Below are 22,227 nucleotides of genomic sequence, written 5' to 3'. Positions count from 1 at the left end.
AAAATTAATATCTTCCAAAAACAGATCCTGAAAAACATTTCAAACTCTGTTAGCACTTCTTTATTTCAACACATGCATATTGGTGGACATGGCCAGCATGAGCAAACACAACAGGTTTTCTGGCAATGCCATTAGCAGCTGCAGGGGGAGGCTTCAAACTTTCCCGCTCTGGGAGCTTTTATCAGCTGTTGCTGCTTTTGTGGTCCTCTCCTCTCTTCTAGATAACCCGCCCCCACAGTTGTGTGTCACTGCATTTCTTGAACATCTTTTTTCTTTGGAAGGTCTAGGGAACCAGTAACTATCCACAAACTGTAAAGACATTTTTTCAAATATATAGTAGGACTCATTCTGGTGGAGAATAACCACTCAGATTAATGTAACTAATATCTGAAGGGAAAAAAAAACACAATAAAAGTTCACAAAGTATAGGTTTTTTTAAAACAAGCTGTTTATTTTTACATGCATGTGTGGCCGTTGCCATTTTACTAACTAGTGCAGCAGTCGAACTTGTTCTCTCACCTCCATTAACAGTTTATGCAAATTTCTCGTTTGCAGGACTTTGTCTGCCCTGCTGACTCACAGGACTGTTGCTGGGCTACAGATGGCCCTCCCAGCAGGACAGCCCTAACACATGGCATTTTGCATTGAAGTGTGAATGTGTGATGTGTATGTGTCATATGATGAAACTGGCTGGAATATAATTACCCTTTAAAGTAATGAAGAGATCCAAGTGTGGCTTATGCATTTTTGTGTTATTATTTGAATGAATGAAGAAAATCAGAAACTCTGAAATGTCTTGAAATACTCAGGATATTTTTAAGTTTATTTTTAAGTAATAGAAAAAAAAACTAAACTAGTTAAACACATCAAGTGAAAAGAAAATGAATTAGCATATAATTAGATTATTATTAAGAAATTTTGTTTTTTTTTAGTTTTTTGTTTGAACTACATTTAACATTTTAGCTGAGCTTAGCTTCTTAACTTCTTTAAGTTAAATTTATTTACATTTTCCTTTCAGATATTTATCTTAACATGCTTTCTTGCACTCAGTTTAGCTTAGTTTATATCACTATAAGCGTTTTTGTAGCTCTTTTTTGGAGAAAAAAAGTTTTTATTCTTGTAATTAAACACCACCGTCATGACTGTGATGTCAAAAGTAAAACGAAGCAAAGATATTACTTTAACTTATCTTATATCTCTAGCTTAGCATGGTATTGCTTTTTAGATTATCTGAGCTTTTTGTTTTGGTGTTTTTTTGTCGCTAATTTTTCTTTATATTTTGTTTGTTTTAAAATATTATGTTTAAAGTGGGGCCTGGGCTTGTTCCTTACAGCACATCTCCTTTGCATGATCTCTGAGTAGGGGAGAATGGGGTTGGCTGCAACATTTCTTACTTTTCCTTCAATATCTCAGTGTTTATTTATAATTGAATAAAAATATGTGAACACAGCAAAAGTCACATCTTTTCTTTTACAAACCCATACAAGAGCATGATTTTAGAACCTGATGTAACACTATAATGTGGTTAAACAGAGATTGGCGACCGTTGCAACATCCAACGTCAAGGGAACAGTTGCAACAACAAGTTATTAACGTATAAAACTCAGTGTTGGGATCCAAGGGTTGCCCTCCAGAGGGCGGTGTGGATCCCATTCTGTAGCTTCTGTTTCTGTTTGTATCCCTTCTTCTGGGCTTCTGTTTCTGTTGGGATCCAGAGGTTTGCCCACCAGAGGGCGCCATGGATCCTCTCCTGGGAGCTGGTTCTCAGCGCACAGCTGTTTCCCATCAGCTCTGCTCATTAACCTCTCCCCATATAAGCTGTGTGACAGCTTCACTCGTAGCCGGATCGTTTCCAAGCTTCCAAGCCTAGCCATGGGTTCCCTAGTCTTTGTTCCTTGCCATGTTTACCACGTTTTGCCACGCCTTGCCATGTCCGTTACCTGTGCTACTCTGCCTGCCTGAACCAGCAAACCAGTGAGTTTCAGTTTGTTAATCTATCCCTGAGTTTAACCTGTACTCTGTCTCCCCTGCCTTCCAGGGCAGAACCCTGTGCTCATCCAAATAAACATTGGACTTTAATCCTGCCTCTGAGTCTGTGGAGTTCTGCATCCTTGGGCTAGCAAACCAACCATGCATCATGACAGAACGATCCGGCCAACAGACTAGCCCAGCAGACTCCCACGCTCACCTGGTGAGGCCCGCTCAGCGCCGTCCACTGCCTCCCAAGTGGGAGGCGCTGCTACGACACTACTACGAGTTAGCGGCCTCCCTAGCCCCTGAGCCCGCTTCCTGCCTTCCTGAGACCCCTGAGCAGAACTTAAGGAAGCGGATGCACCGGAGTTTTGGGAATTATCTACGAGAGGTGGAGATGGAGCTGTGCCGAGTAGATGAGGAGTGGAATCGTCTTGTGCAGGAGATCTGGAGGCGTCTAGGGATCCCTGCTCCTGATTCGAAGCCGCAATGGGCGGCCTCCTCAGTCTCTGATCCGGAACCGCGACCGGCAGCCACCTGTCTACCTGTGGAGCCACAATCGAGGGTCTCCCCAGCTTCTGGGGTGGAGCCGCAGTCGGCGGTTTCCTCTGAGCCTCCTCCTGTGGAACCACAGTCAGTGGTTTCCCCAGCTTCTGATGCGGAGCCGCAATGGGCGGCTTCCTCTGTTCCTGACCGGGAGCCGCGGCCGGCGGGCTCCCCTGTTCCTGATATGAAGCCGCAATGGGCGGCCTCTTCTGTTCCTGACCGGGAGCCGCAGCTAGCGGGCTCCCCTGTTCCTGAAGTGAAGCCGCAATGGGCGGCCTCTTCTGTTCCTGATCCGGAGGCGCAATCTGCAGCCACCTGTGTTCCTGTGGAGCCGCGATCGGTGGTCTCCCCTGCTCCTGGGGTGGAGCTGCAGTCGGCGGCTTCCTCTGAGCCTCCCCCTGAGCTACTGTCGATGGCTTCCCCTGAGCCTCCTCCTGAGCTGCAGTCGACGCTTTCCTCTGAGCCTCCTCCTGGGCTGCAGTCGACGCTTTCCTCTGAGCCTTCCCCTGAGCCACAGTCGTCGGTTGCTGCCGAGCCTGTTGCTGTGTCGCTGAAGCTGAGACGGCGTCCTCCTCGACGCTTCCCGCAGCAGCTGAGTCGGCGTTCACCTCGACGCTCCCCGCAGCAGCTGAGACGGCGTCCTCCTCAGAGCTTCATGCAGCAGCATAGACGGCGTCCTCCTCGGAGCTTCCTGCAGCAGCAGAAACGGCGTCCTCCTCGGAGCTTCCTGCAGCAGCAGAGATGGCTTCTTCCTCTGTGCTTCCTGCTGAAGCAGAAACGGTGTCCTCCTCCAAGGCCCCTGCAGCTTCTGAGACTCTGTCCTGCTGCCGGTCACACGGCCGGCCACCTGAGACTCTGTCCTGCTGCCGGTCACACGGCCGGCCACCTGAGACTCTGTCCTGCTGCCGGTCCCTCGGCCGGCCACCTGAGACTCTGCCTTTCCGCCGGCCCCATGGCCGGCCACCAGAGACTAAGCCTTGTCCCCGGCCCCACGGCCGGCCACCTGAGACTCTATCCTGCTGCCGGTCCCACGGCAGGCCACCTGAGATTTAGCCCTGCTACCGGCCCCTCGGCCGGTCACCTGAGACTTTCTCTGTCCTCGCCCACCCTAGGTGGGTTGTTTTGAGTTCTGGTTCCTGATCTGTTTTTTGTGCCTGGCCCTCCGTGCCTGTTTCCCCCTCTGTTCGCCCTAGGTGGGTTGTTTTTGTTTCTGGTTTTCTGTTTTTGGGCGTCTGGTATCCGCCCTTGAGGGGGGGGTACTGTTGGGATCCAAGGGTTGCCCTCCAGAGGGCGGTGTGGATCCCATTCTGTAGCTTCTGTTTCTGTTTGTATCCCTTCTTCTGGGCTTCTGTTTCTGTTGGGATCCAGAGGTTTGCCCACCAGAGGGCGCCATGGATCCTCTCCTGGGAGCTGGTTCTCAGCGCACAGCTGTTTCCCATCAGCTCTGCTCATTAACCTCTCCCCATATAAGCTGTGTGACAGCTTCACTCGTAGCCGGATCGTTTCCAAGCTTCCAAGCCTAGCCATGGGTTCCCTAGTCTTTGTTCCTTGCCATGTTTACCACGTTTTGCCACGCCTTGCCATGTCCGTTACCTGTGCTACTCTGCCTGCCTGAACCAGCAAACCAGTGAGTTTCAGTTTGTTAATCTATCCCTGAGTTTAACCTGTACTCTGTCTCCCCTGCCTTCCAGGGCAGAACCCTGTGCTCATCCAAATAAACATTGGACTTTAATCCTGCCTCTGAGTCTGTGGAGTTCTGCATCCTTGGGCTAGCAAACCAACCACGCATCATGACACTCAGTTTTCATGCCCCTTTTTTCACTTATTGGCTTATTCAACATTTTTTCTTCACTATTTATCATTTTCCTGTATTGTAGCATACTGGGGGGGGGGTACAGTAGAAAACATGTAGAATATGTATCCTGCAACTCGGGTAAACCCTTGAAGAACAATTTGATAAAAACCTAGACAGCTAGCTGTCCCTCACTCTAACTAACCCCTTTAAACTAACTATGCTTGCTTAATAAATTGGTTTTGCCTCAAGGTGTCTATGCCTGTTAGAAGCATGGGAACTGCTGTTCCAGACTAAATAATTGTAAAGTTATTTATACAGACAGTGTAGATACAATCACAAAAAAACAATAATTAAAAACATCACTTTCTACCCATATTTTCAGTTCTCCCTAAAGGAATAATGGGATGTGTCTCCTGTCTTGTAGGAATAAAGAGGACATTACTCAGCATGTGCTCAATGCGTATTGGTTAATTTTACAATGTTGCAACTGCTACATGTTGTAACTTTCCCCACTCTCCATTACCTCTCATTTTTTTGACAAAAAAAGATATGACTAATGCTTTAAATTGTTACTCTAAATTTCCGTTAACTGTTTGCCATGAATGTGTCTGTATTGCTTTGTGATGGAGTGGCGACCTGTCAAAGGTGTCAGCCTGTTTTTAAGAGAGTGTCTGCAAAAGATACAGAGCTAACCCATCTATGGACAATTTGATAAAGACAGAGCATAGGTAGTTTTAGGCTACATCCAGTTTTAGCCAATTGTGAGATTATATTGGAAGCGGCTTCAAACTTATCCACTCTGGCAGCTGGTTTCAAATGCAGTCCGTTTCATGGTTGCTTCATTCTGATGGAACCCCTAACCATCCATCCATCCATCCATCCATCCATCCATACATCCATCCATCCATCCATCCATTCATGCATCCATCTATCCATCCATCATCCACCCATCCATCATCCATTATTCGATTCATCCATCATCCCACCCATTCAACCATCTATTCATCCATCCATCCATCCAACCATCCATTCATCCATCCATCCATCCATCCAACCATCCATCAATTCATCCATCCAACCATCCATTCATTGATCCATCTATCCATCCAACCATCCATTCATTGATCCATCTATCCATCCATCCCTCCATCCATCAATCAATCTATCCATTCATCTATCTATCCTTTCTCCCAACTACCCATCCAACCATCATCCATCCATCCATCAATTTATTAATCTTCCATTAATCTATCCATCCATTCTTCAATCCATCCATCCATCCATCCATCCACCCATTCACCCATTCATCCATTCATATTATTAACCACTAGTCAAGCTTGTCTCCAGCTAACTTGCTTTTTGGCAAATTTGTCAAAATTAAAACCAAATCAAAATAGATACAGAAACAAAAGTACCACTTGTCAGTTAGTAGACAATTTTTAAATTGTGAAATGCTAGAACTGAGCTAACACCCACGCAAACATACACACAGTTCCCCTGTCTTAATGCTAGACTAAGCAATGTTTCTTAAGCTTAGTGCACTGCTATGCAAAAGTCCTCTCACTAAAAGAGTTAAGCCATGGAAACGTGACCTGATTTCAAAAGGCAAAGTTTTAAGATTATGCAGTTTCTTCAGCATCGTTATATAACTTTGAGCCAAGAAAAGAAAGACAAACAGTCTTAAACAAACTGGACAGAATACTTTTAACATTGCTGACATTAAAAATTCTGCAATCAATGTTTTTTTTAGTTAGGTTTTAGGTTTTCATTTTTATAAAACATTCTACTGAACAGCTATCACCTTATTACATAAAGTTGCATAAAAAAAGATCTGTTTAACTAACATATGTTACTTTGTCAAAAGTTTTGCAGCTATTAACCATGCATTTGAAGTAGTGAGATAAAAAAAATGCATGTGATGCGTCTTTGAGCTGGTCACATGTTGAAGAAATTAGCTGAAGTTTGCAGTTAATCACAACAGGAGGCTATCAACACAAGTTAACACTAACAGTGTTTATTTGACATGTTGTGCATGGTACAACATAGAATGCCTTCACAAACATCCTTTTGTTTTAAGGAATGCTCGAGTGCTTGCGGGTGCTCCCACCCTTTCTCTGCTCACAGAAGGCGATTCTCATTCAATGTTTTCCTCCACTATATTAAAAAAAATGTTTTCTATTTTCTGCTGTGTCATTAATTTAATGTCCTTAAACATGCTGCAGAAGTTAGATCTTGGTGACTCAAATAGTGATGTCAATCAATTTAAGTCAGTTCTAGAAAGGTTTTACAGCTGGATAAAAATGTTTAAGTAGGAAGTAAAAAAATGCATGTTCTAGAGAATTTAAAAGGTCACTGCATGTTAGCACTTTTCCAAACATCATGCATCCTGTGCATTATCAAAAGTCACGCCACTTCCCTTTTACTACAATGTGCTGAATATTCCTGTAGCCATACGTTCTTTGTTCCTGATGTATCAGTGACAAACCCTGCTGTGATAAAATAATACTGTTGATTTTTTGTCCAGGAAAGGAATGTCTGCCTGACTGGACTAAAACTACAATGTGCATTTATGTGAATCTCCCAATGTTTAGCCACATGTCCTTGCTTTTTTTTTTTGGGGGGGGGGGGTTCCCATCTGTTGAATAATGCTTTCAGTCAGAGTGTGGAAATTAAAACCATTACTGCAAAGATTTGCTGAATGAAGAATCCCCATTAGCCACGACAAGGAGAAACTCTCACAATACGCCTCTAACTGTCTGAGCTCTGCTGGGAAAACAGGACCAGCTAAAATTATAAAGCCTTTCTTCAGGGAACTTGAGTCCATGACTGGAAATTTACTTATTAATCCATGCACAAATAAAAAATAGCTTTAATTTTTAGTAACATCACATTTAATAAAATTAATCATTACAAAGATTCAGAATTTAACAGCCTTTGAATATCTTGTTATCCTTTATGCTGAATAAACATGCTAAAAGTTTAAATTTAATCTTAAGCTCTGCTGTCACAAAACTAAGGAGGTAAATTAATATACCCAAATGTTAATTTGGATTTTATATAATAGTCTGTAAAACAGGTGATTAAAAGCCCTAGGGATCATCATACACCAAGTATGGGCCTGTTTTTCTCTCCAAGCTGTTCTATAAGGTTTTCTTTCACCTCTACAGTCTTAATACAGCGCTTGTGCTTCTTAAACTTTTTTCACAATTTGTCTGCCTTACAACCCAAATTTTCTAGGTTTTTTTTTTTTATTACGATTTTTTTATAACAAATCAACACAACGTTTTCCCTAACTTTAAAGTAGAAAGAAAGAAAATATTATTTTTTTTCACTTTTTACAGTTAAAACCATCTAAAATCTGTGCTGTGCTTATATCTTTACCCCCTTTACCCGATATCTCTAAAAAGGAAGGAAGGAAGGAAGGAAGGAAGGAAGGAAGGAAGGAAGGAAGGAAGGAAGGAAGGAAGGAAGGAAGGAAGGAAGGAAGGAAGGAAGGAAGGAAGGAAGGAAGGAATTTAAAGTAGAAAAAAGAAAATATTCATTTTTTTCACTTTTTAGAGTTAAAACAATCTAAAATCTGTGCTGTGCTTATATCTTTATCCCCTTTACCCTGATATCTCTAGAAGGAAGGAAGGAAGGAAGGAAGGAAGGAAGGAAGGAAGGAAGGAAGGAAGGAAGGAAGGAAGGAAGGAAGGAAGGAAGGAAGGAAGGAAGGAAGGAAGGAAGGAAGGAAGGAAGGAAGGAAGGAAGGAAGGAAGGAAGGAAGGAAGGAAGGAAGGAAGGAAGGAAGGAAGGAAGGAAGGTTTAGAGTTGGGGTTCACAATAAAAAAAGAAATACTCTAAAGTATGATCTTGCAAGTGAGTCATGTGTCAATAAAAAAAATGATGAAGCATCTTAACACATTTTTAGGAGCATAATTTTCTGTAAAAGTCAAAACGGCTGCAGCTTACATCTTTCAAATACAACTGGGTGGATGCAATCATATTCCACACATATTTACTTTTTTAATAATTCTAAATAAAATAAACTAGTGAGTGGACTTTAATGCAGAAGATTCATCTTACCAAAGACAACAAGGATGAAGAGAAATGTTGCCACTCCTGCTGTTATGTAGAACATGTTCCGGATGTGGTTCGCCAGCTCGTCCATGTCATTTACATTAGGCACCAGGATTGGAGGTAAGAGGAAACCAATGGCACAACCCAGCTGTGTTGATGAACGAGATAACAAAGAATTAGAATAAACTTTAAAAATGAAAACATGCCACCTTATTGTAAATTAGGTGATATTTCTATGTAGAAATTGTCAAAATACTGGAAAATACAGCAAATCAAAAATCTAAATTGTAGAAAGACATTCGATCTTTCTGTACAATCAATGTAATTAAAATATTGACTTACTAATAAGAACACCCTGAAATGTATTCACTCAGGCACATCACAGCTAAAGTACACAATTTTTGCTTCATTACTTAGCAATTAAAAGGACCATTGCAATTTTCAAATCTGATATATTTAGCTTGGTAGGCTCCAGAATGTTGAAATGAAAGTGAACACCATGATGAAATTGAAAGCAATATCCAGTTCAACTAATAAATCTGACTTCTTCTGTAATTAGAAAAAAAAGAGTTGAACTTCCTTTGCACGCTGCTGTAGAGGGCCCTTAGGCATGGGGTGGAGAATCAAGATGGACCTCATTTTTTAGAGAAAGGTGGTGGCATTATTCTTTAGGTGTCAAGTGTCTTAACCTCTTTCTCTGTTAGAATACATTCTTACTTGTGTATTGTGTGTAACAAGAAAATCGATTATGTATCTCATAACTGATAAACTTGCTCACTGTGTGACAACACTAGTTGGGAACATTTAGTGAAATATGATTGTTTTTCATGGCTTGAATTTTGTTGCCCTTTAAAATAAAGCTCACATCCCAAAATAAATGATCAAAACAAAAGGCAGTTTTTGAAAGCAGTATATGTCATTTTTATTAAGAAACTTAAGTGAGATAAAAAAAAAAACTTATCAGGAAGGAAAAGAATCGTACATGACATTTATTACCCATACTAGTATCTCAGAACCGTGGTGTTAACCTGCAATTCTATTATCTTTTCTTTTCAGGGACAAATAAAGACAGGAGTAGACATCAATAAGCCCACATTTTTCTTTAAAGAACTTAATGTTTAGGTGTGTCTCCTAATTCCTTTAGATGAATGTACATTTGGAAATTTTGTTTTTATTTACTCGAAAACCTGTGAAAAAAGTTAATACGTAAGCAAATGGCTATTTGCTTTAATGATTAGACTTCAGTACTAGAAAAGCACACCAATTGGTTTCATTTTCTCAAACTAATTAATAACACTATTATGCTCTCTATAAAATGCACAATAAAGCTCAAATAAAACATCTAAATCAAATTTGGCTTAAAGCTTATTTTTATCAGTTTCCTTTTTTTTTCAAACAAACCTGATTTCCCAGAACCCCAATGGAGCAAGCAGTTGAAACTTCATTTTCTCCAAACCACACAGAAGCAACATATGGAGGAATACCAAGAAAAAACACTGTGGCTACTGAGCATACAAACTGTCCAAAAAAGGTCACCAGGAACCCGTCAGGACTGGCACCAGCAATCTTAATCCAGCTACCGATGCAGTTAAATGCTGACCCGACAAGAACAACATCCCGGATCCCTCTGTTGTTCAGCAGCCAGAGGACTGGAAGAATAAGATGTATGTAGGTGAGCAGGTAGATCATGGACAACCAGTCGATGGCCAAGGCATCAACATTGTAGAAGCGAATGAAAATGTTACTAATGATGCCGTACTGGAGCCACATAGAGGCATTGTTAGCAGAAACTGCACACAGGAGAAAAAGCATGACCCAGCGGCGACGGTACAGCTTGGTTTGGACTATTTGGATTAGCTCAGCTTGATCACCTGAAGCCTCAGCTTTCAATTTGGAGCCAGGCGAAACTGCTTTCCCAAGGGGCCCCGGGCTCCACTGCAAAGAAGCAAGGCCAGGAGTGAGACTCTTTGCAGCCTGGGACTGCAGCCATTCTTCGAAGCTGGGTTCAGAATTTGCACGGTGTCCTTTCAGAGTATTGTTTTGTGACATTTCAGCTGTCCTGAAATGGGCCCCTGCCTGGATCACCAAAAAAGAAACGGTTTTGTAAATTCTAGAATTCGCTTTCTGTCTAGTCTGGAAACAGGTCCGTGCAGAAAGATGCGAATGCAGCCGGAATAACTAGTGGTGTGTCCCCTGGTTCATGCCGCCCTATTATGCATGTGATCAGACTAGAATGTCCACATATTCATTACCTTCAGCCCTGTCATGTGATGTTTTCAATGAGAAATGAGTTCTTCCAAAGCCAATCCTACCAACTCTACTACACATAATAATAAAAATTAAAGGTAAAAACACCTGTTTTGAGGTAAATGGTTAATTTTTCCAAGTCCCTGCTACCTGCCAGTGCAGACTGCAAACCATAACAGTTTTGGTGGTGTTTGTAAGGAAAAATCGGACATAACAAAAATTAAGTCATTCCCTCCAGTACTACCCGTATTCCTTATGCATTATCTTTTTTAATTTGTCTTAAATTCAAGCATATGGACAGTTTCTATAATACTGTTAAACAGTTTTTTTACTATCTAGTAAAACTCTTTCCTGAACTGAGTCTTTAGCACGTCTGTCAATTTCATTTGAAGATGACTCAAGTGTTAATTAAACAGAAACCTTTGAGTGTCATTTCTAGTGTCAAGAGTGTTAAATAATGGCACCAGCAGGTCTTTACAAATCTTGCCGCGTTGGATGGGGTGCAGGTATAATTTTTGCAAAAAAGTGAGACACTCCAAAACGAAAAAGGCTGCTGAAATTTCATTTAATTCCTTCAATTAGTAACAAGTATTTGAATATATATATATATATATATATATATATATATATATATATATATATATATATATATATATATATATATGTGTATATATAAGAATATAAATATCCATCTAGCCCAGCACGGATAAGCGTGTCAGAAAATGGATGGATGGGTGGATAAATACCAATGTAAACAGCCTGTGTAATAACCCTGTATAATAATCCTACTTTAAAAAAATCATAATAAAGCCCATATGTGGATGCACTGTATATACTGTATATATCCCATGCACCTTTTTCTTTCTTTGGCATCCTGAAAAAGTTTTAAAAAATAACCCACTGGACTTTGTTTCCAAGACACCTTCTTCTCTTCTTGACTATTTGAGCTGATGTAACGAGTACATTTCTCCAATGTGAGATCAATAAAGTCAATCAATCGATCAAATTGATTTATTTTGCGTTTTCAACTTCTAAACTTAATAAATTAGGTTTGATAAATTGGATTTAATAACCTGCTACTAATTAAAGCAATTGATTTAAGTCATAGCAGTATTTTTTTTAGTGTAAGACTGTCTTTCTTTTATTTTGAACCTTTGCCAAATTTTAGTTAATCAATATTGATATCTTGCCATTTAAAAAAACTGGTGATAAGGACATTTAAACTCAACATGAAGCCATGAAAAAGAAAAAGCTGTCATAGGGGGATGCACTCTATATACTGTATATCCAATGCACCTTCTTCTCTTTTTGAGTATTTCTATCTGATGTAATGAGTACATTTCTCTACTGTGAGATCAATAAAGTCAATCAATCAATCAAATGAGTAAGAAAATCAAACACTGTAATGGATATAATGGTGAGATTTTTTTATTAAATATTTATGGAAGAATATGAGAAATAAAAAATACTACTATCTCACAACTTTAAATGTGTGAAGGATCTAACCTGTATGGAAGGCAAGAACAGCTTAAAATAAGAATAACAACAGAAACACATAAATTGTCTAAAAAAAGGCCATATTAACGAATTGATTGAAAGTTAAGAAAAAAATAACACCTTAAGAAAAGAAAATAAATAAAATAATAAATTAAGTGGGCTAATTAGAAAACTAGTGATGCTGTGGGATGGGAGTGTGAAAGTTTATGTATCATAAAACCCCCCTCTGTCAAAGAAAAGGTCCAGAACCTGCATCTCAGTCAAAAGTTAATAGAGTTGCACCAAAACTTGTTTTATTATTTTTGCTTTAGAGCTGTTTAAAGGGAATAAACAAAAACAAGCATTAATAGCCCCAAACTGAATCTTTCTAGAGGCTCATCTGGTCCATTCATGTCATTTTTTACAGTAATTTTGATCATCTAAGGATTTTTTTATTTATTTATTTACTTTTGAATATGACAGCCCTGTTTTCCCAACAAAATGAAGTAGTTGAACGTAAATCATTTAAGCAGGTGATTAAATTAGAAAACAGATGATGAGATTTACGTCACCTGATTCCCAAAGACTCCGATGGAGCAGGCGGTTGACACCTCCTCCGAACCGAACCAAACCGAGGCGATTTTGGACGGCATCCCCAGGATGAAGACCTGCGCCAAAGAGCAGCAGAACTGACCCAGGAAGGTGACGCCGAACAGGTCGGGTCGGACGCTGACCACTTTGATCCACGTCCCGACGCAGTTGAGCCCGGTCCCCGCCAGCGCGATCACCCGGAGCCCCTTCTTGTCCAGCAGCCAGGTCACCGGGAAGATGAGCGGGATGTAGGTCAGCATGTAGATCATGGACATCCAGTCTATAGTGAATTCTTCCACGTTGTAGAACCTCACGAAGATGTTCCCGATGATTCCGTACTGGATCCATTGATAGGAGTTGCACAGCGAATAGGAGCTAAAGAGGAACACGATGATCCAGCGGCGTTTGTACAGACGGGTCTCCTGCGGCGCGTGGCGGCGGTCCTCCGGGCTTTGATCGTCGGGGAGCGGTGACGCGTCGCGCGCCCCTACCCTCACATGGTTCCCGGACTCCTCCGGGCTTACTTTACGGTCTTCAGACGCTTGTTTCTCGCTCATGTTCAAGTCCTCAATAAATAAACGCACCGCTTCCCTTTAGTGTCTACCAACGGTTAAATAAATACAAAGAAATTTCTACAAATTCATATTTTTCTGGTGTTCATTTATAACAGGAATAAAGTACCGCAGAGAGTTGACGGCACATTGCCTTCCCGAAATGAACTTCTACTGTCAACGTTTCCCCCCTGAAGATAAATGAAGGTTAAACAAGAAATTTCATGAATAAAGATAGAATTAGAGGTCGATTTAACACGTGTTTGGACGCCTGCTGTGACCCTCCACCCGGACCCAAACCCGCCGCTTTGAAATCTTTAAACAAGTCGGTTAAAGTTGGCCACCAGGGCGGAGTTTAATAAGGAGAAACTCTCTTTGAACAGCTTGTATCCTTAGTTCAGTCTATATAACGAGTAATTAGATACACCCAGAAATCTCCGTGAGTAATTGAGATATCCTATCTGCTTTATTACAAGTCGGTAATAAAATAAAAACAATTGTAGCCAGTTTATTACATGTACTTCCTGCTTTAATACACTGCAGATAATAGGTGGTTTCATTCGGACCACCGGAGGTTGAGCACAAGCAAACGGTGACAGTGGAGCCCAAGGGCTAAAATCAATCCTTATCCGCACACAGAGCAGTCCTTGAAATGATTTATTTTATGCTTTATAAATATAAGCTACTGTAATTTAATCTCTCACTCTGTTAAACAGTGCCACCCAGAGGCCTGAGCAGAGAAATACCACGTCTGTCACATGTTCTTCTTATCAGCACCTGTGCAGACTTTACACACCCAGCTGTCCTTGCAAACAAAAGAATAAGATGAACCTTGAAGGTTTACAGATGATGTTTCAGAAAAAGAAAAAGCATCAAATTTAATAAATACATCCACTGGGTCGTCTCACTATACCCCATCCTTCAATTTCCAGTTTCTTTTTTTTTTTTTTACAATTACATTCTCTTTGTCCACAATCAACACTGTCAAAGCTCCTGAGCATTTTTTTACACACAAACACAAAAAAACCCTACAAACACAAAGAACACAAGACCTGAGATGACAAAAGGTGCTCCAAAACACTAAAAATAAGCATTTAAAAATGTGAGCACAATATATTTTTTCCTCCCTCATTGTAAACATAGACTATTTGATAATTCTACTTACCAAGCCATTTAAATTCACATATAAGATTCACAAACAAGAAAGCAAAGAGACACGGAGAAGCAAAATAAATAGGTCTTGAATACTGTTGGTAACAGGTTGGGCTCATTGTTTGATGGACATGTTAGCCTATCTTGCCTATTCTCGCCTTACTGACACATATCTCCTGTCAGTCTCTGTCCGTTGAGGTCCGTCATCTGTTTTCGCCGCTGGCTTGGAGCAGATCAGCGCTGGTAGTGTGGTACTGCGATGTGCTGGCGGTGGTAGCTGCTCTGATGAGGAGGGTAGAGGAGGTCTGGGGTCTGAGGAGCCAGCCCGGTGCATAGGGGCTCATGGCTGCTCAGCACTGATGACAGGTAATTGGCCTCCTCTGTGAGCTGCTTGACCTCCTTCCTCAGGGCGGCATTCTCCTTCTCCAGGTTCTCACTCTCCTGCAAACACAGCAATCAAATTTTAGATCTTAACTTTTGTGGGGAACAACAATTTTAAATTTTTTTGTGGTTAAACCTCATTTTTTCTTGCATCAATCAACAAATATTAAAGATATATATATTTTATAACTTCTTAAAGGTATAAACCTAAAGAGGTTTAAAAAAATAAATAAAAAGCTTTGGTTTCAAAATGGCATTTTTTCTATGTTCCCAAGGATTAAAGTCCTTTTAAAATGCCTCAGAAAGCATCAGAGTGACTGGAGTCTGAGTAGCACTTTTTGCCCCAAGCTGTTTCAGGACTTTGTTTTAAAGACGCTGGCTGCTGCACTTCTGCACTTTCCAACATTTACAAAAATAAAAAAGGAGCTGTTTAGAAAAATGTCTACTTGCAGCAAAGTGCAATAATTATATACTGTTGCTATTATGAGAACTAAAAGAGTGAGAATTTTAAATTATTCTTACAGCTGTTTGGATAATTGCTCATTTTCTGTTAAGAGTAATGAAATGGAGGAATCAATCTGTTTTGTTTTATAACAGTAATGATTTATACTTTTGTCATTATACCATTTCATTTTTGGTTATTTATAGTATTAGACTTCTTCTAGTATTGCTTAATTAGAAAAACTAGTGCAGGAAAAAAGGACTACACATCAGTTTTATACCAGCATTGAAGTATAGTGATTTGAAGCAATTTTAATTTGTCCTCTATCTATTTTTCTAGTTTTTAAGTGTGCTTATTCTCTACTTTTGGGCCTGTAATATCTAGACTTGGAACCCCATATTGGTTATTAAAATCATACGTTCCTTTATTGTGTTTTCTACCTGTGGGTAACAATCCTTTAAAAGTCAGTTTTCTAAATGCTGTAAAATTGAAGATTTCTTATAGGTAAAAAGCATAAAAATAAGACAGTAAACCAATGAGGCTTTAAATTAATTAAGATACAAAGTACTAAAAAAAAAGAATATGTTTTATATCATCATATATTCTATGGGAGTTTAGCTGTGTGATTTGGAGACAGCTGCACCGCAGAGGACTGATAAATATTTTCTTGCAATTTCAATTCTCTTTTTTTTTATCGGAGTAGGGATTTTCAGGAATTTTGAAGCACTCCCTTTATAAAGCTGGGGGGAAAAAACTAACTTCCCTCGGTTAAATTTCTTGTTGATCATAAACATGACATGTGATGTCATTTTAAAAAAAACAGAACTAGGCCAATACCACCAGTTATTAATGTTTGAGACGATTTGGTTGCACTGCTTATATAGACAAACTACATTTAGGTAATTCCTACATGAAAAAAAAAAAAAAAATGAACAAACATTTTCAGTTGTAATTGCTGTTATTTCCCTTCCTACTTACTCACTGAATCTACTATGAAACTCAGGAGTCCCCCCAGGGAGGCCCTCCTTCCCTCACACAAGCATCTATTCTCTGAAGAAATCATATGGTGAAGTACTAGTAAAAAAATAAAAATAAGGGACATTTTACTATTTTCAGATCTTGTTTTTTTTTTTTTTTTTTTCTCAAATTAGTTATCATGCTAGCACTTTAGCATTATACTAAAACCACCTCTGAGGGTAAAGTACCCTTGTCCAGAACCACTAACAATGGTTTGTTTCACTTGCCAGTGCATGACAGACATGGATTTACATGTAAACAGCTGATATTTTTAACTGGTTTTCATATTTTTTAACACACTATCTTGAACAGAACATATTTTTGGTAGCTGTAATAAAAAACTTTACTCTTTGACATAAAGATCGCTAAATAAATGCTTGAATAGACTATTTAACTTTTGGTCTAGTGCATAAATTAACTTTCCTTTTTGAGTGTGTATAACTAAAAAGAAAATAATGTTTCATACGTCAGATAAAACAAGCTCTTTATGTTAGGCCAAAATTTAGTAATTGTACTGTAAGTATAGTTCCTGTTAACAAATACAAATACTATCAACTTCTCAACTAGTTTTATACTGTACTTCTGTATAAAAATGAATCAAATGTAAGGTAACCTTGGAGCATTCTTTGTAATGCTGTAAGATATGGTATCAAACTGTGTTTCAGAAGTCTGGAAAAACAAGAGAAACCACCTGCAAAGTCTTGCAGCAGCATCACAGTGTGAGGAGTTGCCATTCAAAGAGACTGAGAGCTGCATTTTCCAAAACAGGCCAAAGCATACATTGATGATCAAGTTGGAGTTAATTGTACGTCACAACCTGAAAATGTTTTTTCCCTTTTTTGTCAAATTTTTTTCTAACGTTTTTGTGTGGGAATTGTGGGGCAGAAATCTTCCACTCAGGTGGTAAAAAGGTCATCTCACCATGACCAACCTTCAGGTCCTTACTGTCACACAAGCTCTGGGTAAACCCCATCTACATGCGTCACTTAGCCAAATACAGCCCACTGCTATCAGGGCTTTACAAGAAGTGACAGCCCATTTTTTCTCCCCTGCTGCCCACGACACACAACATTCAATCTCATTTACACAGAAGAAAATACTACAGAAGAAACAGGAAATAAGAGACTGTGTCACAACAAGGGAAAAAATTCACCTTCCTGTTTATCTAGCGAGACGACGAAAGCAAAACCACAGAGCATGTTCTGTGGTCCCCTGCTGTTCTTTGTGAATGCGACAGGGTTTTAAAGAGATTGATAAAATACGACCTGTTTCTCTGGAACGAGCTTCATACATTCAGATCCGTTTCACAGAATCTACTACAGCCTACAATGTGGCATTTTTTTTAAGGTCAACATCTCTTCAGGAACAGAAAGGATCTGATAAAGTTCATAGAAACTAATGTTCTGATAATACGTTAGCAGAGCACAGTATTATAGTGCACATTGTCTTTTAGAGAAAAAAAAAAAGAAAAGAAAAATAACATTGTGAAGATTGGAAATTAATATTTATTGAATTAATAAATGTTTTGTAGAAGAAAGGAATACCTGAACCTGGAAATCTATCTAAGCTGATCACAATTATCACATTAAATGAACTAACTGAAGACTCACTCCAGTCATCAAGCTCAGCAGAGCTGCAGTCTTGGCGCTGGACTTTTCCTTGCCCACACGTGTTAATTTATTCCTTACTCTTTTGCAAACACACAGAAAGGCACCCAAGTCTTCAGCCCAGCAGAAGACATGACACATCACCACATGGTCAGGTAGCATTTTGTAAATATAGTACAAAACTCATTCCCAGAGACATAAAGTTCTGTCCAGGTTCTCATGCAAAGAGGCACTTTTGTAAATAAAGGTCAAGCCACCTGTTTTTCCAGCCAGAGCTGTCTTTAACACATCCTGTAGATAAATATACATTATAATCAACTATCTTTTCGAAGAAGATACTAAAGATCATCTGCAAGCACATTTCATGTGCACGTCTGTTTTCTGGGTGTGATGTTTGTGGCCAAGTCTTTAGTTTTCATACCAAGTGAAGGCTGTCAGCTTTCTGAGTTTGCCTCATCCGGCTCTTCTGGGCTGCAATCCGGTTCTTCTCTCTCCTCATCACCTTCTTTGCATCGTCTGAGGAGCTCTGGCAAGAACACAACCACCTTTCAGTTCGAACAACACAAAACCGTCATAATAAATGATATATTACTTGTATATTTTAGCTATTATTGGTGGCTAAAGCTGGCAGCATCATGTATGTCTATGCAGTTTAACAGGAGATGGGGTTTGCATTGCATCAATTGCAAAGGGTAGGGTCAGGGAGTGGCTGAGTCATCTGTTAGGTGAAACGCACACCCTGTTTCAAGTCCCCAACGCTCAGTTTTCTTGGTATCACAATAAGTAATCCATCTCAAAATGCTGATTCAGTTGTACATCAAAGAGATAACAACTGTCTCTTTGTTTGTCTGTCAGTCTAGTCTTAAATGCTACCACACACTCCCAACTGAATTGCCATTATCACTAAAGGCTTGCACATGTGAAGGCAGTTGATGCACAAGGCTAACATTTAAATAACTATGACTTCCTGACAGCTTTTACACCATTCACAGTTTTTAGGAATTGCACAAAACAAGGATTTCCATGACTTGAGAAAATGATAAGTTGGGCATTAAAAAAAAAAGTCTACAATTGAGGCAAGCCATGCCTCCAGCCCATGTGTGCAAATGAAACACCCAGAGAACCTGTAAAAAAAGATCCACCTGAGAGCCTCGGTGGTCGTGAAGTGTGCTCATTAAATAGAGAGATATCTAAAAAAGGAGATGTTTGATGTATGTGTGTATGCCTTCGGTAAGACTATTAGAGGATAGATTAAGAAGGTAAACAAAAAAAAGCGCATACTTACCGGTCTGCTTCCAGGTGATGGGGACTTGTAACTTGTGTCGTTGCTGTCAGAGCCCTGAGCCATAGCCAACCACAGCGACTGAAGACTGGTGCCCCTGTCCACTTCTCCTTTGGGTTTTAGACGAAGCGTGTATGGGTGTGTGTCTATGTACGCGTGTGCAATGGAGGGAAAGTCTAAGCTGACTGAGTTTTGAAAAGAACCCGGCTTACCGTTTAATGAGCGGTGAGTCTCTTTCTTCCCTCTTTTCTTTCCTTCTCTGATACTCCTCCTCTTTCTTACTCTCTCTCTATCGCTCTTTCTCTCTCTATCTCTCTTTCTCACTCTCTCTCTCTTTCTCACTCTCTCTCTCTCTCACACGCACACACTGAGAGTAGTTGTATACCTAATTATCTGTATCTGATGTGGCTTCTGGTAAGAATCTGGGTAAGTTGCATTAGACTGGAAGTCACATGTCAGATGGAAAGTTAAATCTCAAACTAATTGTGTAAATTCCAGAGAAATGACATTGACATTCAGATTACCTTACAAACCTGTTTTTGTGTACAGGAGACCTTTTATAAAATTACAAAACTCCTGCTTGATAACAATTTCTGAAAGAGAAAAGTCTCCCTTTGTGTAACTTTATCATATTGTTTGCAAGTCCCATTAAATGGACCTCAGGGGGGTATCCTCTTCCCCTTTATTTCTGCAGTCCCATATAATGCTAGGTTTCACCTCAATTCCCTTGAGACAAAACATCCCAGACCTCCATCATGGATGACTGGACATTGAATATCTACACGTCTCATGGTGATTTCCACATGCTCCGCCACACCGTCGTGCTTAGCTGCACACCAGCTGCAGATAGGTGAAGGCGACGCTGGGGCCTCGCTGTGTTGAGAAACGCTTAAGGGGCTCCCCAAAAACCCACTCAGAATTCCCTCACAGCCTTTCACTGTAAATGATGCTATAAGCGTGGGGATTCAATTTGAAAAATGTACATTCGGAGGAGGTTTACAGGCTCTGTGGGGGTAAAATATACTGTAAGTTTGAAAGAATTTGTCCACAATTTTGAACTTCTTTCAGGTGATGTCGACATTCATTACTATTCATTTTGGTTTTTCCTTTTTGTCATTCCTAAATATTTCATATCAAACTAATTTAAAAGTGAGTGAAGACGACCTGAGTAAAAACAAAATAATCATTTGTGTAAAAGCTATCCAAATCAGACCCTGTTTTAAAAAAGCCCCCTAAACCTAAGAATTGGTTGTGCCACCCTTGTGAACATGTGCCAGCACATTTAAGCAATTGTGATCATTTGCAACGAATCATTGTCATGGATTAGCTTTGGCTTACTCTTATTTTGAAAAGGGTTCTAATGTCCTCATTGGAGGGTGTACTTTAAGCCTTGTCCTGCCATAAAACCCAAGTGCTTTGGATATTCTAAGTGAAGACATTTTAAGAAGAGCAAGCAAATATATTAAGTCATTCTATTCATAAAGGAGCAAAGCAGGCCCTGAGCATTACACCTCCACCACCAAAAGATCTAACAAAAAGGTAAAACTGACTTTTTTTAACCTTTCTTTGGTGGATGTTATTTTTGTGTTGTTGTTTTTTTAACCAACACCATCTTAACTGAGGCATAGAAGGTCTGATAAGTCTTTAAAGCACAAAATGTCCTCCCTATAAGAGCTTTTTCCATCTAGCTTGCTGAAATCCAAATGCTTTAGAAGTGCCTTTGTAGCCCTTATCAGATATATAATGTATGTTTCTGATCTGTACTTGGATATATTTAGATCAGGGTGTAATTTGCTGCTTTTAGAGATCTAGTAGCTTACTTCAGGTAGCCAGATAAGTCCCATTTAATTGATTTATTGGTTTTAAATCAAACCTAGATGTTGCTTGTGAAATGTAACCAAAACATATTGGTTTATCACAGTTAGTTCTTTAATATCTACAAGTAAAGCTACAGTTTCCCACAGGATTTATTTGGTTTGACAGTTTTTTTTCTCCCTCAAATCATCATTTGAAAACTTTATATGTGTTCATACAGGTAATTTTTGATTACTTTTATTTATATTTACTTATTTAAAACATTTGTAAGAGGTAAATATTTCTATTGCACTGTAAGACAGACTTAGACTGCTGGTGCCCTTTTACTTGTTATAGGCCCTTTCTTGTTTGGCCCCCGTCACAAGAAAACATTTGGCGGTGCAAGAACAAGATTTTCTTGTGAGAAAAAAAAAAAAGAATCAGGACTAAAACAGCTTTGCTTGGCAGAACAGTCCTCCCACACAAAAACATGTTCCACCATCGCAGGAATTTTGAAGAGCTTGGGCAAGGGCAGACATTTCTAATACTTGGCATTTAAAGCTGTCCAACAGAGTTGAGAGTGTCAGAAAAGAGAAGAAAAGAAAAGCTGATTTGCTCAGTTTTGTGGTAAGTATGAGCAAAGCGCAACATGTTTTAATACAAACCAAATTGTGTCTCATTCTAGAATATTCTGAGAACATTTCTCACTGAAAGAAGGGGTAAACTTCAACCTTGTAATGTGTTACAGAAGCTTATCATCCCTAGCAAAACCACCAGCTGTTTATATTAGCTAATTTCAGAAATTAACAGTTTTTACACCCACTGCTTGGTTATATCTTTCTGCGGGGAAAAAGTTGTTAAAGAAGCAAAAAAAAAAATCTGAGAGGTCATTCTTTCCTAGAAGTGGCTGGGGGTGACTTCTTTTAAACACCTGGTTTGGGAAACACTTCTGACCACAAAAACATCAACACTGCCGTAACTGTGTATGACATGTTTACTCATACATGGATGACATTTATGACTTGTCATGTCCAATGTGTGAAGTCCACTCTGTACCACTGTCTCCTGCTGCTGTTTTCACTGTTATTAAACCAGTTTTCACCAGGTGTCCCAATATTCAGGTGTATAGGATTTGTTTTTCTGTGTGTTTGCATTTTTGATCAGTTTTTGTGATGTTCTTTGGGTCTTCCTATATTTGGTCCATCTCCTTTTCTTAGACTTATTTGTTTTTGTTTTTTTGTGTTTCTTATCTTTTGATCCTTTTAATTATTTCACCAAGATCAGTGTTTATACGTTTTCCTCTTGGGATACAGTTA

General features: G+C 39.6%; 2 protein-coding genes across 5 annotated transcripts in view; both read right to left on the bottom strand.

The window, feature by feature from the left end:
* flvcr2b (FLVCR heme transporter 2b) overlaps nt 1-13,576 on the bottom strand; it is a 32,557-nt gene extending 18,981 nt beyond the window's left edge. Inside the window, exons 1-3 of one of the 4 annotated variants that reach the window (XM_038287497.1) lie at nt 10,243-10,467; nt 9,773-10,020; nt 8,378-8,519 (exon numbers count right to left, since the gene is read on the bottom strand). In XM_038287497.1, coding sequence (XP_038143425.1) covers nt 8,378-8,519; nt 9,773-10,020; nt 10,243-10,420 — 568 coding nt within the window. In that variant the 5' untranslated portion in view covers nt 10,421-10,467. Of the gene's footprint in view, nt 1-8,377; nt 8,520-9,772; nt 10,773-12,666 lie in introns of those variants that run through there. The other 3 variants (XM_038287496.1, XM_038287495.1, XM_038287494.1) reach the window with 3 other exon arrangements.
* Nucleotides 13,577-13,747: 171 nt separating this feature from the next.
* On the bottom strand, nt 13,748-19,350 carry batf (basic leucine zipper transcription factor, ATF-like). Its single transcript, XM_038287498.1, has 3 exons — nt 19,121-19,350; nt 18,257-18,361; nt 13,748-14,829 (listed from the first exon to the last, which is right to left on the bottom strand). The coding sequence occupies exons 1-3, from the start codon at nt 19,181-19,183 to the stop codon at nt 14,623-14,625; spliced, it is 375 nt and encodes a 124-aa protein (XP_038143426.1). The 5' UTR covers nt 19,184-19,350; the 3' UTR covers nt 13,748-14,622.
* Nucleotides 19,351-22,227: the final 2,877 nt, after the last annotated feature.

This window comes from Cyprinodon tularosa, unplaced genomic scaffold (assembly GCF_016077235.1).
Source record: "Cyprinodon tularosa strain WSP-4 unplaced genomic scaffold, ASM1607723v1 ctg24, whole genome shotgun sequence".
NCBI lineage: Eukaryota > Metazoa > Chordata > Actinopteri > Cyprinodontiformes > Cyprinodontidae > Cyprinodon > Cyprinodon tularosa.
Note: the sequence above shows the minus strand (reverse complement) of the source record. Positions and strands in the feature narration are given on the sequence as shown.

What these genes read in the sequence shown, in the direction of transcription:
- batf (XM_038287498.1), bottom strand. Translation starts at nt 19,183, where the DNA reads ATGGCTCAGGGCTCTGACAGCAACGACACAAGTTACAAGTCCCCATCA. An exon ending in CATCACCTGGAAGCAGACCG is followed by an intron (nt 18,362 to 19,120) that starts GTAAGTATGCGC and finishes TGTTCTTGCCAG; the next exon opens with AGCTCCTCAGACGATGCAAA. An exon ending in AAGCTGACAGCCTTCACTTG is followed by an intron (nt 14,830 to 18,256) that starts GTATGAAAACTA and finishes CTGTGTTTGCAG; the next exon opens with GAGAGTGAGAACCTGGAGAA.